At 37.2% G+C, this 18,264-nt stretch overlaps 2 protein-coding genes across 2 annotated transcripts; one reads left to right on the top strand and one right to left on the bottom strand.

Annotated features, from left to right (window-relative positions):
- Positions 1-5,436: 5,436 nt before the first annotated feature.
- Positions 5,437-10,316, top strand: LOC125780447 (uncharacterized). Its single transcript, XM_049476414.1, has 2 exons — positions 5,437-5,638; positions 6,634-10,316. Exon 2 carries the CDS (start codon positions 6,716-6,718, stop codon positions 8,402-8,404), a length of 1,689 nt encoding a protein of 562 aa, XP_049332371.1. The 5' UTR covers positions 5,437-5,638; positions 6,634-6,715; the 3' UTR covers positions 8,405-10,316.
- A 110-nt stretch (positions 10,317-10,426) lies between these two features.
- On the bottom strand, positions 10,427-17,972 carry s100v2 (S100 calcium binding protein V2). Its single transcript, XM_007254715.4, has 3 exons — positions 17,772-17,972; positions 14,620-14,757; positions 10,427-11,270 (listed from the first exon to the last, which is right to left on the bottom strand). Exons 1-3 carry the CDS (start codon positions 17,781-17,783, stop codon positions 11,100-11,102), a joined length of 321 nt encoding a protein of 106 aa, XP_007254777.2. The 5' UTR covers positions 17,784-17,972; the 3' UTR covers positions 10,427-11,099.
- Positions 17,973-18,264: the final 292 nt, after the last annotated feature.

Here is an 18,264-nt window from a genome sequence, read left to right as displayed (position 1 = left end):
AAAGAAGATAATAAAGTATGCAGAAAAACAGATACAGCACTACAGTCCTGTATCATTCTGTGGACACTTATTATAGACACTTATTGTCAAGACAGCCAGAGCCGAGTCAAGACCAAGACTTTAAGTAGTCCCGGTAGCATTAGTATTTTATCCAGCTCTTCGCTAATGTTAGCTAGTTTGTCACTAATGGTAGTTCTCTCCCTGGGAGCATTACTATTTTAGCTAGCTTAAGGCTAAGGTTAGCTAGCTCATCACTAAACGTATTTCTCTTTCTGGTAGCATTAGTATTTTAGCTAGCTCTTAGCTAATGTTAGCTAGTTTGTCACTAATGGTAGTTCTCTCCCTTGGAGTATTACTATTTTAGCTAGCTTATGGCTAAGGTTAGCTAGCTCTTCACTAAAGGTTTTTCTCTCCCTGGTAGCATTAGTATCAAGTTCAAGTTCAAGTAGTTTTATTGTCAATAGTGCATATGTACAGGACATACAAAGAATAGAAATTATGTTACTCTCCTTCCTAAAAATGACAGCAAGTACAGAAAATAGATATATAATATAAAAAAATTGGAGACACTATGTACAATACAACAAGGACACAGTAGACATACATGAGACAGAAGACAATAGTGCAATAGTGATGGGGGGTGATTAAGATGTGATGACAGTACAGGTATAAATATAACCCGTATAAAACAGTAGTAGTAGTGCAAATATGGTATAATAGCTTAAGGCTGGTAAAGTGAATGAGTGCATAAGTTCTTAAAATTCACAGTTTATACGGAGTTAAAGTTAGTAATGCAATGCGAGTGTAGCAGTAGTGCAGGTATGGGATGTGTAGTGCATGTCCGTTTTGAAACGTTTCTGTGTATTTTAGCAAGCTCGTCACTAAGATTAGCTAGCTTGTCGCTAGCCTTAGTTCTCTCCCCAGTAACAATAGAATTTTAGTTAGCTTGTTGCTACTGTTAGCTAGCATGTTGCTAACAGTAGCAAAAAACCAAGATGGCAGCTGTTTGTTCTCCTTGTTTGTGAGGTCTGTGAATGTCTTATGTTTTAAGTTGTCTAGGGGACATAGATATGGTTGAACATGGGATACTCTTCATGTTTTTTCTTTTTTCTGTTTTTTTTTTTCTTCCTGATTTCCAAACTCTGATATATCTGGGACTTATTTTAAGGAAACATTTTGAATTGGTTGTTTGAGACATGTTTGAGGCCTAGCTTGCTACTGGACTGTTTGAAGCCTGGGCTACCACCAGGCCACCAGCCTTCAGCTCTATTGATTCTAGCTTCCACCAGACTATCAGCCTCTAGAAGCCAGCTTTCACCAGGCCACCAGCCTCCAGCTCTACTGATCCTAGTCTCCATCAGACTACCAGCCTCTGGCTCTGCAGAAGCCAGCTTTTATCAGGCTACTAGCCTCCTGCCCTGCAGAAGGCCAGCTTCCTCCAGGTCATCAGCCTTTAAGTTAGCTCATTGCTGTGGTTAGCTCGCCCTGCGAACATTTGTTATCTCGCTAGTTTGCACTCTCTTCTCCTTGTGCTCGTCCAGTGTCCGAGTCCACCTTACCCCGAGACAGAGACAAGACTGAGACCGCTCATTTTTGGTCTCGAGACCGAGACCTGACTCAAGTACTACTACAATAGACTGTAGCAAGCGATAATTTTATGGAAAATAGAGAAGGAAATAAGGTGTTTGAGAAATATAATTCATATAATATATGCAGAACTTATCTACAGACAGATACAGAGTGGATATAGAGAGTAAACTTTGAGGTAAAATTGGAAAAGAAGACTTTATTAATGAATTACATCATGCTTTATTTTACAATGAGAACTACATATAAGGCCGTTCAGTAATATTTACCTTCCTAGCGGCAGACCTCTTATCTTCAGTACCGTTTATGCAGATATCAAATTATGACTGTGAAGCCAGTCAAACGCACATGGCAGCATTCGAGATAATAGTAGCAAATGGAAAGGAGGTAATTTGCCTATACGTGGGACTGAAGGACTTCAGAAGACAGTGCAGTCACTTGAAAAGACATCACAACGGCAGTCATGCAGTTTTTTTCTCTTTTTACTCTCCAGTTATTTTTTGCCTTTGCCTACCAGGCCATTTGTGAAGGTAATGTTACCATACTATATTTTAAAAGTCTTTTGTTACGTAAACTGTTGATCTTTATATCAGAGAAAGCTGTACAAACTTAAGTGCACTTAATATTCAGTATAGTTCATGTTGAACTGTTCAGCTGGATTTGTGCAAAGTACAATTTGAACATATGCAGATGAGTGAGGTACTGCTGACGTGGGTAAAATGTAACTTTTTGATTTTTGACTTTTTAACTCCTCAGTCCAATAAAAAAATCTGTATCTTCAAACAGAAAGATAAACTCTTCTTAACCTTTCTTGAATGAATATCAATGTAAAACCTGTTTATTTTTTAGGTGATTTTGTCCCATTAATCAAAAAAAAATTAAACAGTGACAGTCTGTGTTTAAATTAGGTAGTAAAATGAATTAAACAAAAATGGAGATACTTGGATTACATTGGACGGCGATGTTATGTACTTTGACATGTTCAGGTAGAATATGCTGTCGGTATCTTGAGTTCCCTTAGCAAACATTCTGTACAATTTGACAACAATCAGATAAACTGTATTGGTTTCTGTTATTTCAGCCTTCCTCTTTGTGAATAAAATCAGTAATTTCTAATAAAAGCAAGTACAACTTCCACACTGTAGGGTTAGTTTAAAAAAACTTTCATTCCTAGGACCATCAAAATAAACAATTAGAGAAGTTCAGACAGCAGGGTTCATTTTAGAGAGTAGTGACTTCCTCATTGCTAAACCTGCCACCCACACCACTCTTATTTTGTCTAATATTGACTATACTGAAAGCAAGAGAGGCCTGATGGTCCTTAAATACGACTTCCTGTAATATTATTACACTGAACACTTGAAGTTTTTTTGGCAACCATTGGATTTGGTTTAGGCCAAAGTTACTTTTTCTATGCATTTTGGATAGCTTTATAAATAAATTCATTTAACATATTTAATGTTTTTGCATTGTTTTATATAGACATCTAACCTAACACTTTAACCTCGACTAACCCAAAACCTCAACTTAAAACTAAGCTTAATCCATACCTTCACTTCACCAACACCTCAACCTAAGCCTGCCCTTAACCCACACATCAACCTAAATCTAAACTTAACATACTACACCTAAACTTAACCTACATGTCAACATAAATACAAATTTTACAGATACCTCAACTTAACCTCAAATTAACCTACACCTCAATTTAAACTTAACCTACATCTCAAACTAGACCTAAATTGAACTTTTTCTATCTAAACTTAACCTCCTACACCTAAACCTAATTCTAACCTTAACTTACCCTAAACTTAACTTAACCCTTACTTTAACCCTAGCCTAAGAATGTGTCTCACCGTTTTTTCTTAAAGGTCTCATTCCATTGTTTTTTCATTCATTTTAAAATGTATAGTTGTGGTCTCTAGTATCAATGAATGCCATGTGAGTGCAAACATATCGCCTCTGATTGGCTATCAGCACTGCAGCAGAGAACGCCTACTTGCCTTCCCCTAGAGTCACTTTTACAGGACCAAATGTTTTCAGAGATACAATCTTAGTTATATTTAAATATAGGTGCTAGGTAAAGTTAACCCTTAAACTTTGCTTAACGTCAGACTCTCGGGCGAGCGGCCCTGCGGCTGAAAGGAATGGGTACCACTTGAAAAAAGATTACCATTATAAATGGTTTATAAATGGGTTATAAACTAGATTATTAAGTATTATTGATTAGGTTGTAAATGCCTCAAAACCATTGATAAGTAGTTACAACACACCAATTAAAAAGGCAACAGTGATCCGTTGTTTACTTAGTCATTTAATTAAAATTAGTCATTTAATTTATAGTAAAGAGTTAAACATACTTACAAATATATTAATATGACAATTTTAATGCTGATTGATGGAAAACACAAAGTTAGATCAGTATCTAGAAAGATCTGAGGTTTGACAGTAGAAATGAGTGTGAAATCACTACTTTTGCCATTTCTATTCATAATGTTATTTAGTTATTAACTGCCTATTAATGAGTTTTAAAGTATTTGCAGCCTAATTAATAACCATTAATAATCTCCTTTATAAACCATTCATAAACCCTTTATAAAGGTAGTCTTATTTTAAAGTGGTACCAAGAAATGTTATCAATGCCGCAGTGCAGACGAAGGCTGCCTGCCGCTCTCCCCACGGCCGAGCGGATTCTAGCAGAAGGAGACCTTTAATTGTAATAGTAGTAAAAATGTTTTCTCAATTCTTCTTGAACTTCATGGTGGACAGCTGGTTTGAATGTAGAAAACAATTCCCCTAGCTGACAGTAGCTGTAGCATGGTCCATAAAATACTGTATACATGAAATATTTTCATTTTCTAGAATACATTTTTATTCACATGCATACCTGTCAAGTCTCCCGTTTTGGCCGGGAAACTACCGTATTTTACTCCTCTTTCCCGCCGTCCTCCCGTATTAGTATTTTCCCGTAAATTTCCCGTATTATACTAAATAAAAAAATATATAGGCCACAGGCGACAATGCACTGACCGCTGTGTGTCTCTTAACCAATCGTGGTGCCGGTTCAAGGAGAAAGTCCCGCCTTTCAGGAGAAACAGCCAATCAGCTAGCTGGTTTTGCGGAGCGTAGTTTAGTGTGGGGGAACCCCCGCCCCTCCCCTCGCTGTGAGTTCAGGCAGCTAGTCGGAGCAGCTGTCGTTAAAGCTAATCTGGATATACGGAGATTTTTCTAAAAGAAAGGTAATTAACCATGTAAACTGTGATGAGATTGTTTCTGATAGCTGGTTAAAAAGACTCAAATTAAGACTCTAAATTAAACCCATTGTGTGTTTAATAAAATCCAGCTTGTGACTCAGTTAGCTTAACTTTAGAATTAGCTAGATAGACTCTATTAGTTCAGGGCTAGTTTTAGGGTTTGTTAGAATTTGTTTAAATCTCAAGTATTGTGGTAATGTATTATAATGTAATGTAATGTATTATTTAGAAGGGGTAGAAGAGATGGTTGAGCTGGAGAGAGAGAAAATGTGAAGAGGGCTGAAATTAACTGAACTGATCAGGAGTGGACTGAACAATAGAAAGAAGTATTAATGAAAGATTATTAATTGTGTAGGCCCCTTAGGACTATTATTTACTTATGGAATATATCTGATCCATGTCCTTTTTGTAAATTTGTGCACCCTTCAATTTCAATTTTATATCTATTAAATAAAAAAAATATATATATAAAAAAATAAAAAATATATATATATATTTTTTTTTTCCCCTCGTTTGGGCTGTTGGGGCGGCGGAAAAAATCCCTTATTTTTAAGTCCAAAACTTGACAGGTATGCACGTGTATTTTTTGGGAACTTGTTCCTATATAACAAATAATCATTCTTAAAATTAATAAAAACAGCAATAAAAACAGCATATTTAGTTTATTCAGGAATGGAACAATTTCAATAGAGTACTGGTTGAAGCATACAATTCTGTTAAATATTATTCAACAACCTTGTTCTCATAGGCATTAACCAGCGATCCTCCTGTGCTGCTACTGGGAACAGAGCTATACAGTAAGACATTTTATTCTCTGTCTTCACCCTCACATATTGCCACCATAAAACAAAAATGTTAAGTAATACATTAGCCACATGGTGTGTTATTTCTTCATGTGTATACTTTATCTTGCTGATTGAGACTTACTCTACGTAAACAACTAAAGCCCTATCCGGACGGGATACTGTAATTACACTTTGGGTACGCGTTTTCACAGAGATCCACATAAACACAATAGCGAGTGGAAATGGAGGAGCTACTGAACGCAATGTCATGTGACTGAGGAACCCAAAAAACTTACTGGTCCTCCTTTTTTTTTTCAATTGCAGTCCGGATGTAAGTAGAAGTGTGAAACATTTTTCACAAACGTCCCCCTGAGAAACTAATCCCGTCCGTATAGAGCTTAAGATTTTTTTTTTTCATTTTGCTGGGGATATTTTAGACAACAGTAGTCTGTTTTTAATTATAGTCTTTACCATCATATTAAACCACACTGGTTAATCAAACCATTTTAATGGGTGAAATTATGCTTTTAAAGAAACTGGCATGCCAGAGTCATGGGCTAGCACTATCTAAAACAGATCAGTAACTTTTTTTTATTTGTAGAAGTAATGTGAGGTGTCATCTTTTTAGTGAAGCCAAACACTGACTAATGTTGTTATGGCAAGGCAAGGCAATTATCTGGGGTTAAATAAGAGCTGATAGTGGGTGCCAGAAGATTGGGCCGGTTCTCTTTTGAGTGGCTTGGGCATTTATCATTATTTAATCCACAATGTCACATATGTACCAGCAATATTTTATTAGAAGACATTTCCATCCAGTGTTAATGATTGCAACTGAGAGTGTCTGGCTAGAATTTGTTCATGGGATCAGACAAATGACTCTGGCAGAAATTGCATCCACATTCAGTGCAGGAAGCCACACACTTTTATTCGACTGTAAAAAGTCATGGGACAAATTTACTAGTATACTAAACAGCCTATCTTCTTCTGTTTTTTCTTTTTTAATCAAGACCAGAAGAATTCATTTTCCTCCAAACATGCTCTTCAGTTAGAGATGGGTGTAGTGCTCTACATGATGATGTTTTTCCTGGGATGCCTCCAGTTACAGACTTCCTAACTGACACATCAAACAAGCTAAACTTTGTCTGGTCTTCAGCTTTGGCAGTAAACATTACAATTAGCCCAAAACCATGGAACAACTATGATCATCAGAACATCGTTATGCTGGAGGACGATCCAGTAGTTGTGCAGTCTGCCTCTTTCCTTTTTGAGAAGCATCCTTCTAGGTCAACATTGCTGAGTTACCGCAGTGGGATACTGAATGTGATTAGGGGAGCTGGAGCACGTCTGACAAAAAAGAGTCGAGTGGTGCTTGTTGGCCATGGCAGCAAAGGAAATGATGGAGCTTCTAGGCTTGGCAGCTATGGTCCCGAGGAAATTGCTACAGTGGTTGGAGCTATGAAGATTGAGGGAGGACATATACAGACCCTCAGCTTGGTGGGGTGTTATCTTGGAAGTGATCTTCATTTTGCCAAGAAGCTTTTGAGCACACTGAGAGATATAAATATAAAGGCAGAGCTACAATTACTCACATCCCCAGTGTCGGTAAGTCCTGCTGGAGAGCAACTAACAATGGATGGGAATGTCTGGAGACACAGAGATGGCAGTAAGAAAGTCATTGCCTGGTTAAATGAGAGGGGCACATTTCAGACTAGAATGGAGAATGGAAACATAGGTGAAATTGTTCCCAGTTATGAAGGACATCCACTCTACATGCACATTCTGGAATGGCCAACACATCCCCAGATGTTTGTTCCTGCTGACCTGCGCAAAAAGTACAAATCTATTGTTTGTCTTGAGGGCCTAACATGGAGCCTGTTTTTTGAGGAACGTGAAATAAGACGTGCACTAGATTTTATTCCAACTGGTGACCTCTCACCTGTATGGCTAGAAGGTCAAGAACCTAAAGCAGAAGTTGAGATTAAGCACATTACTAATATTCTGGACCTCGTTCTTGAAATCAGGCACCATGCAAGAGAAGACGAAAACTTTGACACTTATTACGTTCTCAATGATTTTGTGTTCAAAGTACAGAAAAAAACCTTCCATACCTCCCTTGTGGGTAAATACATGAGTAATCAGCAAGAGACTCAAACATTCTTAGATGCTTTAAAGGACCAGAAAGATCACTACACAATTCCTGAGCTGATGCAAAACCTGGAGGCATCCAAATTTAATGAGTTCTGCCGGCAGACATTCCACATGAAGCAGTGTGACCATAACTGTGGTTGGTGGAGTCACTTCTTCATGGAGGCTGTGTTTTCTGCTTCTATACGGAACTTCCGCACCTTCTCGCTCTTCCTCATGAGCGTTATCGCTTGCGAGGTCAGCCGTTCTCAAGGCAAGGACAACTCCATTTGCTCTGCTTTTGTTAGCAATGATTATCCCATGATGCATGAAGACCCCTGGCCTTTCCACGAGCGACGAGGATTCTATGGGTGTACGATAGATGATACAGAGAAAACCAAGCGTGAGAGAGTCTTCTGGCTAGATGAGGTGGTTTCCAAAGAGAATTCCCTGTACAGCAGATCAAAGAAGATGATGGTTGGTGTGGATCATGATCAGGAAACTGAGCTGGATGTCTTCGGTAAAGTCAAGGTGATGAATCAATATGCATTTGCATCATATCTAGAATTTTTCCGTGGGACGATTGAGGGAAAGAAACTGTCTCGAGGATGTGCAGAGAATGCTGTTTATGAACCTGATGAAAAATCACATTGAAAAAAGCCTTTGTTTTTCCTAATTTCAATAGTAGGGTTGCAGAATATTGGAAAAAAAATGACATTGCAATATATAAAGTGCTTTTAGAAAGTCTTGTTGTGGCCTTGTGATAGTTTTCCCCCCTATTCTGCACAAAATACCCAATAATTAGTATTTCGTCGCTGTCCTATAAAAAAAAACCACTTGCACCCATTTTTGTCGATTTTTAGTTTACAACATAATTTGAACAGACAAACTGTCCCTTACACTGTGCCAAAATTTCTTATTGAACGGGCCAATTGAAACTCTTCAAAATGTCCTGTAAAGTTGCTGTTTTGGAGATATGTGTTTTTCATTGGACAGCGACAATAAGTGAGTAGGGTTTTGGTAAATGAATAATAATAATATTTAAAAAAAAATGATGTAGACATAAGTATTCACACTCTTTCTTATGACACTTGAGCTCTTTTGTAATCACATTTTCACGTTTACTTTTCTACACCTTGATTAAATGGAGTATTGTAATTTGTCCTAATTTTGTCATTATGGGGTATTGAGTGCAGAATAATGGAAAATATATACATTCTTTTTTATTTTGTAAGGCTGCAACAAAACAAGATGAAAAAAGTGAACGGGCCCAAAAATGTTACACATATACAGTACTTTTCAACATATTTCATCAGAAGTCAGTGATACATGTCATGTAATGTAATGATACCAATAGTGCACTCAAGCAATTCAAGCAAAGATTGAATTAAGAATTTAAATTGAATGGATATATCCTGCTTCTGTCCTGATGTGAATGCAATGCTGAAACAATATATTGTGCAGCCCTACTAAGCAGGCTGTCAAAAGGAATTGCTCTGTTACCAATTGATAGATAATCAATTGGTAAGTTCCACCTACAATTTTTTTTTCAAATGTTCTTAGCATATACTGATAAACTGAAACCCAGTTGCTAAAAATGCACATAATAAAGTCTTCACGTGTTTAATTACATACTGTAGCTTGTGGCAGTCAGAAACCATATTTTTTTAGGTTACATATTGTATATTATTATATTTAGACAATATTGTACACAGTCGCCCCACAGAGAGATCTAATTTCTAAAAAACACACAAGTTAGTTTTCATTCACACACACAGCACTAATGTCTGACTTTTGCTAAAGCACTCATTTAGCACTAAATTATTTAGCACTAAATCTACAGGGTCCAGTGTTCACTACCAATTTTTTTTCTGGTTTTGATTGGGACCCTGCAGCATGGGATCCTGTAGAAATATGTTAGTTTAAAGATTAATTTGAGTGATGAATACCTGGCAACTTATGTTAGATGTGTGCAAATAACCAGCTTCACTGCTGGGCCTAATACACTTATACCAGCAGTACACACACTACCATGACGGCTACTATATTGTAAAAAAATGAATTTTGTTTGAATGACTATTTTTATCAAGTTGATTGAGCTAAGCCTTAACAAAAGTCTGAGCAACAATACATTTTACAAGCATTTACAACGAAAACATTTTTGTTGTTGTTGCCCAAGATAATGTGCTACTTTGTGTTGGTCTTTAACTTAAAATCTTACTAAATACATTTAGTTTTCTTTTAGTTTAGTACATTAGCCACATTTAGTTTTCTGAGACTTTTCTCTCAGTTGCTTTAAGGGTGAGGGTGCTTGATGGTGTTTGATAGCAGAGGCACTACTAAAACTGCTTGTGGTCTTGTGGTTCTGAAAACATGTCTTTAAAAGATGCAAATAACTTAAGCGGGTTTCCACCCAGTCAAAGTGTGAAATGACACAGTGGAACAATGTGATGAAGATAAATATATAATTTATATGAAGACTGTATTCACATAATGGCAGTGCAAAGAAACCCTGTAATTCTATACCTAATAAATAAAGACCTTTCTATGTTTTTTTTGAGCATTACTTTGCGTTACACGTTATTGACATGTATCTTTACTATCAAATCTATGGACACTTACTAAACACTGGTGTGCACTGAAAATCTGACTACAATTAAGACAATGTAAACAAAGTGAGGGTTTTTGTGTTTTATTACATTAGACATTGCAGAATAGTAATGAATTTGCGGCCAGAAAAAGGAGAACTACAAAATATAAATATGGAGAAAAAATATAACTGCAAGACGACCCTTCTGAAGAAGTATCAATCTCTTAAAACTTTAAATGGCACGGATACACTTTTAAACAGGATGGTGAGAAGTCACAGACTTGTGTTATTACTCACAAACATACTAAACATTGTATGAGACAATACTAGTGGTGTTACAGATAAAAACAAAACATAAAAAAAAACATTCTGACCACAATGGTCTCTATTGGTCAAGCAATAAGTTTGCTGATGCCTTTGACATATGCAGATATAGTGGAAAAATATATTTTACAATACTCCAGTTTACAATAATTCATGCTAATTGTGCAGTTTTACAAAGAGATTTGTGGCCACTTTAGACATGATACACACTGATTGTGATTCTAAGTCGGCTCGTGCCTAGAGATCTGAGGCTTTGTAGCAAATACTTATTAAGCACTGACATTTTCACTGAAAGAATAGATGGTTGTAGAAGAGCTGTTAGTGTTTTGAAAAATAAAATGGGTATAACTGGTTAAATGGAGAACAACAGAGATCAAATCTTGGTGTTAGCAGCATCACTCCATTTCGACCGGGTCTGCGGATGATGCCTGGCGATCACAGTAGAAGGCAGGTGCATTTGGACACCTTCTCGTGACTGAGCTGGCCATACTGGCTTGAAGCCACATTTTGGATCAGGGACCAGAAGTGTTTGAAGGTTATTCCCTCTCCATCCTTTACCCCCATTAGCTTCATCACCTCTCCGAAACCGGCATCTCCTCCTGTGGTCTAACAGAGGCACAGAGAAAGGCAAGACTTTAGCCTTAATGCAGAAAGTTTAAGCTTCTCACTTGAAATACTATTACTATTAGTGTAGTCAGTGTATTGTTACTACTTTAACAGAACCTTTAGACATTAAACCTAGTCTTGGACAACTCAGCATACTTTTAATGCTAATTTTCCATTGAAAGAAAAATAGAATCTACAACCATACTTAACTCCTACCCAGAAAACTGGCTGTTAGTTTCAGGACTTAATCATTTGAAAATGCTAACTGCCCTTTATGTTGCCTCAAAATATCATTAGAAATGGTCTTAACTCGGCTTAATGGACTTATGTTAACTGCCCCAAAGTAACTGCTCAAAACAAATAGCACTTTACTCAAAGAGCAACAAATTTATTCCACAATAGCTTTTTGTTTTAAACAAAAACAGTAATAAAGGGACAGTGGTGGCAGCATAAAGAGCACTGGGTTATTAGTTACAGGGTTGTGAGGTCAATACCAAGGTTGGAAAGCTGAACATTTTAGGTCCTTTAACAAAGCCTTTAATTCTCTCTGCACTTTGCACACTCCAGCAATGACTGCGCACTGCTCTGGGCACGTGTACATGTGTATGAGTACACGTGAATGTGTGCATGTGCTTGTGTTAATATACTGATGTTTTTGGCCTGTTGTGTACATCAGGAGTCCTGATGTTTTTTTGTTTTTTTTTACTTAACTGGTTTGGTCAAAAGTTAAGGTCAACGTTAGGGTTAGGTTATGGTTTGAGTTTAGGTTAGGATTAGGTTGAGGTTTGGGTTATGGTTTGGGTTAGGTTAGGATTAGGTTATGGTTTGGATTGGGTTAGAGGTTGAGTTATGTTAAGGTTTGGGTTAGGTTAGGATTAGGTTATGGTTTGGGTAAGGGTTAGGTTAAGGTTCGAGTTATGTTAACGTTTACGTTAGCAATTGAATTAGGTTAAGGTTTGAGTTATGTTAACATTTGGGTTAGGGGTTGAGTTATGTTTGAGTTAGGTTAAGGTTTGGATTTGAGTTAGGTTTAAATTTGGGTTATGGGATGGTTTAAGTTTTGTGGTATGTTAAGGTCAAAGTAAAGTTATGGTTAAGGAAAAAAATGGTTTATTAATTTGAAAAACTAAAATAGTGAAATTATTTGCATTTGGTTACTGAAGTTAGGGTTAATGTTAAGGTTAATGAAATCACTTACTTATTTACTTTTGTTCACTGAAGTTTAAGATAATGTTAGAGATTGGGTTTGGTTGAGGTCAAAGTTAGGTGTAATTAGGTGTTAAATAGCTAGAGTACTCATCATTTCAATGGAAGGTCTTGACAAGTATAGTAAGACAAACAAGCAAATGTGTGTGTGTGTGTGTGTGTGTGTGGGAGGGGGGGCGTTGGTGGGTGGGTGGTTGTTTCCTGCACGAATGGGTTAAAGGCGAGGCTCAATTTCATCCGTGTCCAACGGAAGTATGTTAAATGTGGTTGTGTTGTCTTGTCAAAAACCCAATTTAACACAATAAAACATCCTATATAACTCATAGCAACAGTAGCAACCCCTTTTTATATTGTCTAGTTTTAATGAAGTATTATTTTTGTTCAGTTGGATGTTTTAATGCCATGTAGAAGATATGAGCTTTTCTGTTGTTGAGATACAATGGTCTAACTCAAACTTGACTGGGGTAGTTGCACACTTACTTCTGACTCATTTGAGAAGATAATGACTTATCAGTACTCTATGAAAATCCCCTCAGTCCCAGCAGGAGACAGCGTGGCCTGACTCTGGATTTACAAATTCTTAGGCAGAGATATTTTCAGATGAGGTTTGTCGCCACCTTGTGGCTTTGTAATGGAGTATTAGATCCATAGCTGCTCTAAAATCTTTACTCTTTTTATACTGTACCTTCACAAACATACAACACTAAAATAATGCAACTTCATTCATCACTACACGCTTAAAATAAGGTTCAAATGCTTTAACTGTTTTTTTTTTTAACTATTTGTAGATGGTCCTACATATTACCTTTCTTAATATAAACATGGGATGCATTTTTGGTTTAAGTTTCAGAATCCTTTTTCAGTACTATAATAGAGACCATTTTCCTCAGAGTGTACAGGGGAAAGAAACACTTTAAGCCAATTTAAGCTAATGTTCCTCCCTATGAGCTGCAAATGTGCAGGAACCATCTGCTATTGTTTTTGACTGCTCTGTAGGAACTGTATGCCTGATCTCATGTACGCTGGTTTCCTGTACACTCATTTTTTATGCGTTTTATCTTTCAGTGTGTGTCATCTTAAAAAAGTTGTACAATTGCATGCCTGTGCTGTCTCTGTTTTTCTTTCCATTCTACAATTTCTGCCTTAAGCACTCAGCCTGCCACAACATGAACTGAAAGACGATCTTCACACAGTAAAGGGCTACGTCACTCTGACTGCATCATTTGTCGAAACTGTGCTGTTTAATTAAGTGTATTTGCTTGTTAGCTTTGATAATAATCCATGATTTACCAATGATTAACTTCTAATTATGTCTAACTGCATAATTCAGTTTATTACTTATTCACTATTTTAATTGTCAGTGCTGACTGTTTTTGTCATGTTGCGGTTAAATTATAGTTCTTTCTTAAGTATTAGCACTTAGATTTTTTTTTTAAATTATTTTCTTAATGGTACTCATTTACATTACACAAATGGACCACCTCATGAACTCAACATATTTCTAAAATGTCTGAAATATATGTTTAATGTAGCCCATAAATACTGTTCTCTTTAGTCTGTAAAATGCATAAGCAGCCCATTTTAAATGCACAGGCTGTATATCTGCCCATTAGGCCTACAGCAATTTAGCTCTGTCCATTTACACTCAACAAGTTACAACAAGTGTTTCAGGCTGGACTGCTTTTTGAATAAGCTAACATACAGGTCAGCCAGTCAGAACCGAGATCATTTAGATTGATCAGTCTTGAAGGCACAGTAACAAACACTGCTCGCTTAATTCTGAGGTTAAGAGAGTTTGAAAAAGTATAAGAAACTTTATAAAAATAATTATGACCCTTTTTGTAAACAAATGCACCAGACCGATCGTATGTAAAAAAAAAAATAATAATAATAATAAAAAAGCAAGATATGGGCACTTTAATGTAGCCCAGAGCTCAAGTAAATTCAACAGTGGACATAACCCTCCCATCAGAGCAGTACCCTGAGTCTCTGGGTGACACATGCCTCAATAATCCAAAATCCCAGCCTTGCTTTAACCACAGCAGGATTCAGCACACAAATGCTGGTCCCGTAAAAGGCGGTTTAGAGTTTCTCAACAGGGATTTGTGACCACGCCCTGTGAATGAGCAGCAGGCATGTTTACCTTGACAAGGTTAGGCAGCTGGGAGGAAAGAAGGTTCTTGAATTCATCTGCCTTCAGTGAGGGGCCTTTGTCAGCCGAAGCCGAGTGGAAGTTTGTGACCAGAGTGTTAATGGCCTTCTCCAAATCTGACAACTGAGACTGAGAGAGAGAGAGAGCACATGTAAAGTTAACAGAACTGTCCACAGTTGTATGAGAAAGCCTGTCATAACCAGACATATGAGACATAATAGCAAAACCATGACATCATATAATTAGAAGGAAGCTTTTAAACCAAAACAATCAAAAACATCTCTGCATTCCTCAGACCAAACCAAAACCATATGAAACAGGCCTTACAACGGCCAAATGTGCTTGCTTTTCCTCGCCGACTCAGTGAGTCTTGAAGCCACTGACATTTAAAACTGGCACCTCAATACGCAACGATACCTGTAATACCTGCAAGTCAAGCCATGCCATCCCCACCCCCCTGCGCAATATTTACCCACAGGCACACCTACATTCACTGTTAAACCCCACAGCTCACTGTACTATGAATATATCGGCTCTGGGTTGTAATGTGGTTTTTAATTTATACTCACAATTTCCTATTTGTTTAAGATTTAAGAAACCCCATTTGAACCAGAGAACCATGCAAATAATCTTTTCAACACTTAAAAGGCACTTTGAATTGTTATATTTGTGTGAACATATAACAATACTAACCAATGAAGACCCCAACTTTCTGGGTGTAGGATACCTTCAGATCCTCATTAGAACCAGAGTGTGAATGCTGAATCAGTGTTATGCCCAGTGCTTTTCAATGTCCCTTTAAAAAAATCGTCTTTATAGGTTCTTTATGAGGGAAATATTATAATATATAAACAAACTCCTCAACAAGGATTCTATAAATGGCACCAACAATGTTCTCTGATTTGTATTTTTTAGAATGATCAATTTAACTGAAACTTTGGCTTACATAAATACTATATATTTGTTTTTGAATTTATTATGTGTTTGAGGTATAAAAAGCTCTCCTTCAGGCAACATATGACTGTCACTAAGCTGTGGAGCGGTGGAAACATCCATGGATTGATGGTGCTTGATAAGATGGGAGTGGTGATTCAACATCCTGATCTTATTAATGCTCTGGTTGCTGAATGCAATGAAAGTCACAAAATCTAGTAGAAAGGCTTCCCAAGGCAGTAAAGTCCAAAAAAGCAAGATACACATTTTAACTTTAATTTTAAGGTTTATTTACAAAGTTTTTTAGTTATGTAGGAATGAGAGGGCTGTATGGTGGTATACTTGGATCACTTGGATCCTGTTGTATTAGCCATCCTATTTTCACCCTATACGCCTTTATATCTGTTAAAGGCACTTGTTTGTTATATAGTGTAATTGTGTAAAGTGGGAGTAGGATAAAGTATACCACATAAATCACTCTATTAATCCCCAGAAACAAACTGACAGGGTCTACATTAATAAAAAGCTATACAGCTCTGGAAAAAAGAGACCATTTAAAAATTATGAGGTTCTTTGATTTTACCAAATTGAAAACCTATGGAATATAATTAAGAGGAAGATGAATAATTACAAGCCATAAAACCAAGCTGAACTGCTTAAATTTGTGCACCAGGAGTGGCATAAAATTATCCAAAAGCAGTGTGTAAGACTGGTGGAGGAGAACATGCCAAGATGCATGGATATTGTGATTAAAAACCAGGGTTATTCCAACAAATATTGATTTCTGAACTCTTAAAACTGAACTTGTTTTCTTTTCATTCTTTGAGGTTTGAAAGATCTGCATCTGTTTTGTTATTTCAGCCATTTCTCATTTACTTCAAATAAATGCTGTAAATGACAATATTTTTATATGGACTTTAGAAGAAATTTTGTCCGAAGTTTATAGAATGAAACAACAATGTTCATTTTACTCAAACATAAACCTATAAATAGTAAAATCAGAGAAACTGATTCAGAAAAGCTGTATAATAAAATAGAACTATGAGAAGTATACAAAAAATAAAATGTAATGTAATTTTGAATTGTGTAAAGTGGGGGTAGGATGGTGTACCACCCTATCGATCACTATATTAATCCCTAGAAAAAAATTCACACACTAACAGGGTATACAGTAGCAAAAAGCTGTATGATAAAATAGAACTATACAAAGTATATAAAAATATATGTAATGTAATTGTGTATTATGTAAAAGTGGGAGTAGGATTAGGTGTCAGTGCACTGTAAACAGTTTTAACACATTTAGTCCAATGTCTTGAGTAAGAGTAGTAATTTGTAAAATAAATACATTTTGCCTCAGTTTTTTTTTTTTTTTTTTTGCCAAAAGTTTGAGCTGTTATATAGAGCATAGCTAAGGGCTGTGGCCGGAGACATAACACTGCCTTGAGAAAATGGTAAACTAGGCTCATTTTTATCCTGCCTGTCCCACCCTATCTCAGTGTTTCCCACTCCTGGAGTGCTCAAGTCCAGCTCATCCCACGAAAACGCCCCATGTTTCAGGCTTGTGTGTGGAGGGACGGGCTGATTGATTCCCCGTGCTTTCTATTTCTCTCCGCGCAGTTTGGATGGAGAAGCCCATTGTGGAGCCATATGGTCTGAATTAACATAGCTAACTGCCTGACTGCAGGAAACTAGTTTGTCAAAGTGGCTCAGGGCCTGGGGTTCAGAGCATTGACACTCCTTAAAAACAGAGACACAGCAAAAATACCTGGTTTCTCTGGCCGTCAGTGATAATTTGTGGGGGTTATTTTTGTTATTAACTACAGTAAACTGGATGAAGGGGTTGTTTTTGGGAATTTGGTAAAGAAAAACAAGAAGAAATGAAGCTGCCAGCGTCGAGAAAAGGTAACAAAGTAACCCGAAGCACCTCGTGAAGCTCCTGAGAGACACAAACCTCTGGTATTTTAATCAAAATGGAGTTTAGAGTTTCTGACCGAGACAACTAACTGTTAAACTGCGCTTTAGCTGACCCTGCTTTCCCTGCCCGTTCAGACCTGAAGGTGGTGTTTTGGCTGCCTGACTGGAGAGACACGACACGTATGAAGCTGCAAAACTTAGTTCTCTCCTCTTTATTTACCACCCAGTGAATCCTTCTCAACCTGGTGATTATTATAAAGTCTAGAGTGAGTATAAAGTAAAAGTGAATATCTCACCTCTTCCGCCATTGTGTCTTATCTTCTCCCTTCTCCTCTCTCTCCGTTCAGTAATTGTTACTTTACTCGCTCAGCTTTCCACTGCTGTCACATCTTGGCTCAAATCCAGAATCCTCCCACTCAGAGCAAAAAAAAAAAAAACACAGATCAACCCACCTACCGTGTTGGTGAGCTGTGTAATCTGATGCTCTGGGACTGTAAACTCTGCAGGGCGGGGATTTGGGCTCCATATAGCCACATAGCACACGGTTTTCTTCTCCAGCTTCTCCACATTCTCTCAAAACTCCAGAGCACAAGCTTCTCTCTCTCTTTCTTTCTTTCTTTCTTTCTCTCTCTCTCTCTCTCTCTCTCTCTCTCTCTCTCTCTCTCTCTCTCTCTCTCTCTCTCTCTCACACATCTGGAAGCTCTCATGAGGGAAAAAGCTGGAACACGTTCGTTGCTTTTATGCAACACCAGCTTGCAAGTAAAGACTGGTTTGAGCTGGGACTGTTTT

Source organism: Astyanax mexicanus, chromosome 3 (genome assembly GCF_023375975.1).
Source record: "Astyanax mexicanus isolate ESR-SI-001 chromosome 3, AstMex3_surface, whole genome shotgun sequence".
In the NCBI taxonomy this organism is placed as follows: Eukaryota; Metazoa; Chordata; class Actinopteri; order Characiformes; family Acestrorhamphidae; genus Astyanax; species Astyanax mexicanus.
Note: the sequence above shows the minus strand (reverse complement) of the source record. Positions and strands in the feature narration are given on the sequence as shown.

Excerpts from the sequence above, each read along its gene's own strand:
- LOC125780447 (XM_049476414.1), top strand. The coding sequence starts at position 6,716 with ATGCCTCCAGTTACAGACTTCCTAACTGACACATCAAACAAGCTAAAC.
- s100v2 (XM_007254715.4), bottom strand. Across the intron at positions 11,271-14,619 it reads AGCTGCCTAACCTTGTCAAG|ACCACAGGAGGAGATGCCGG; the intron begins GTAAACATGCCT and ends TGCCTCTGTTAG.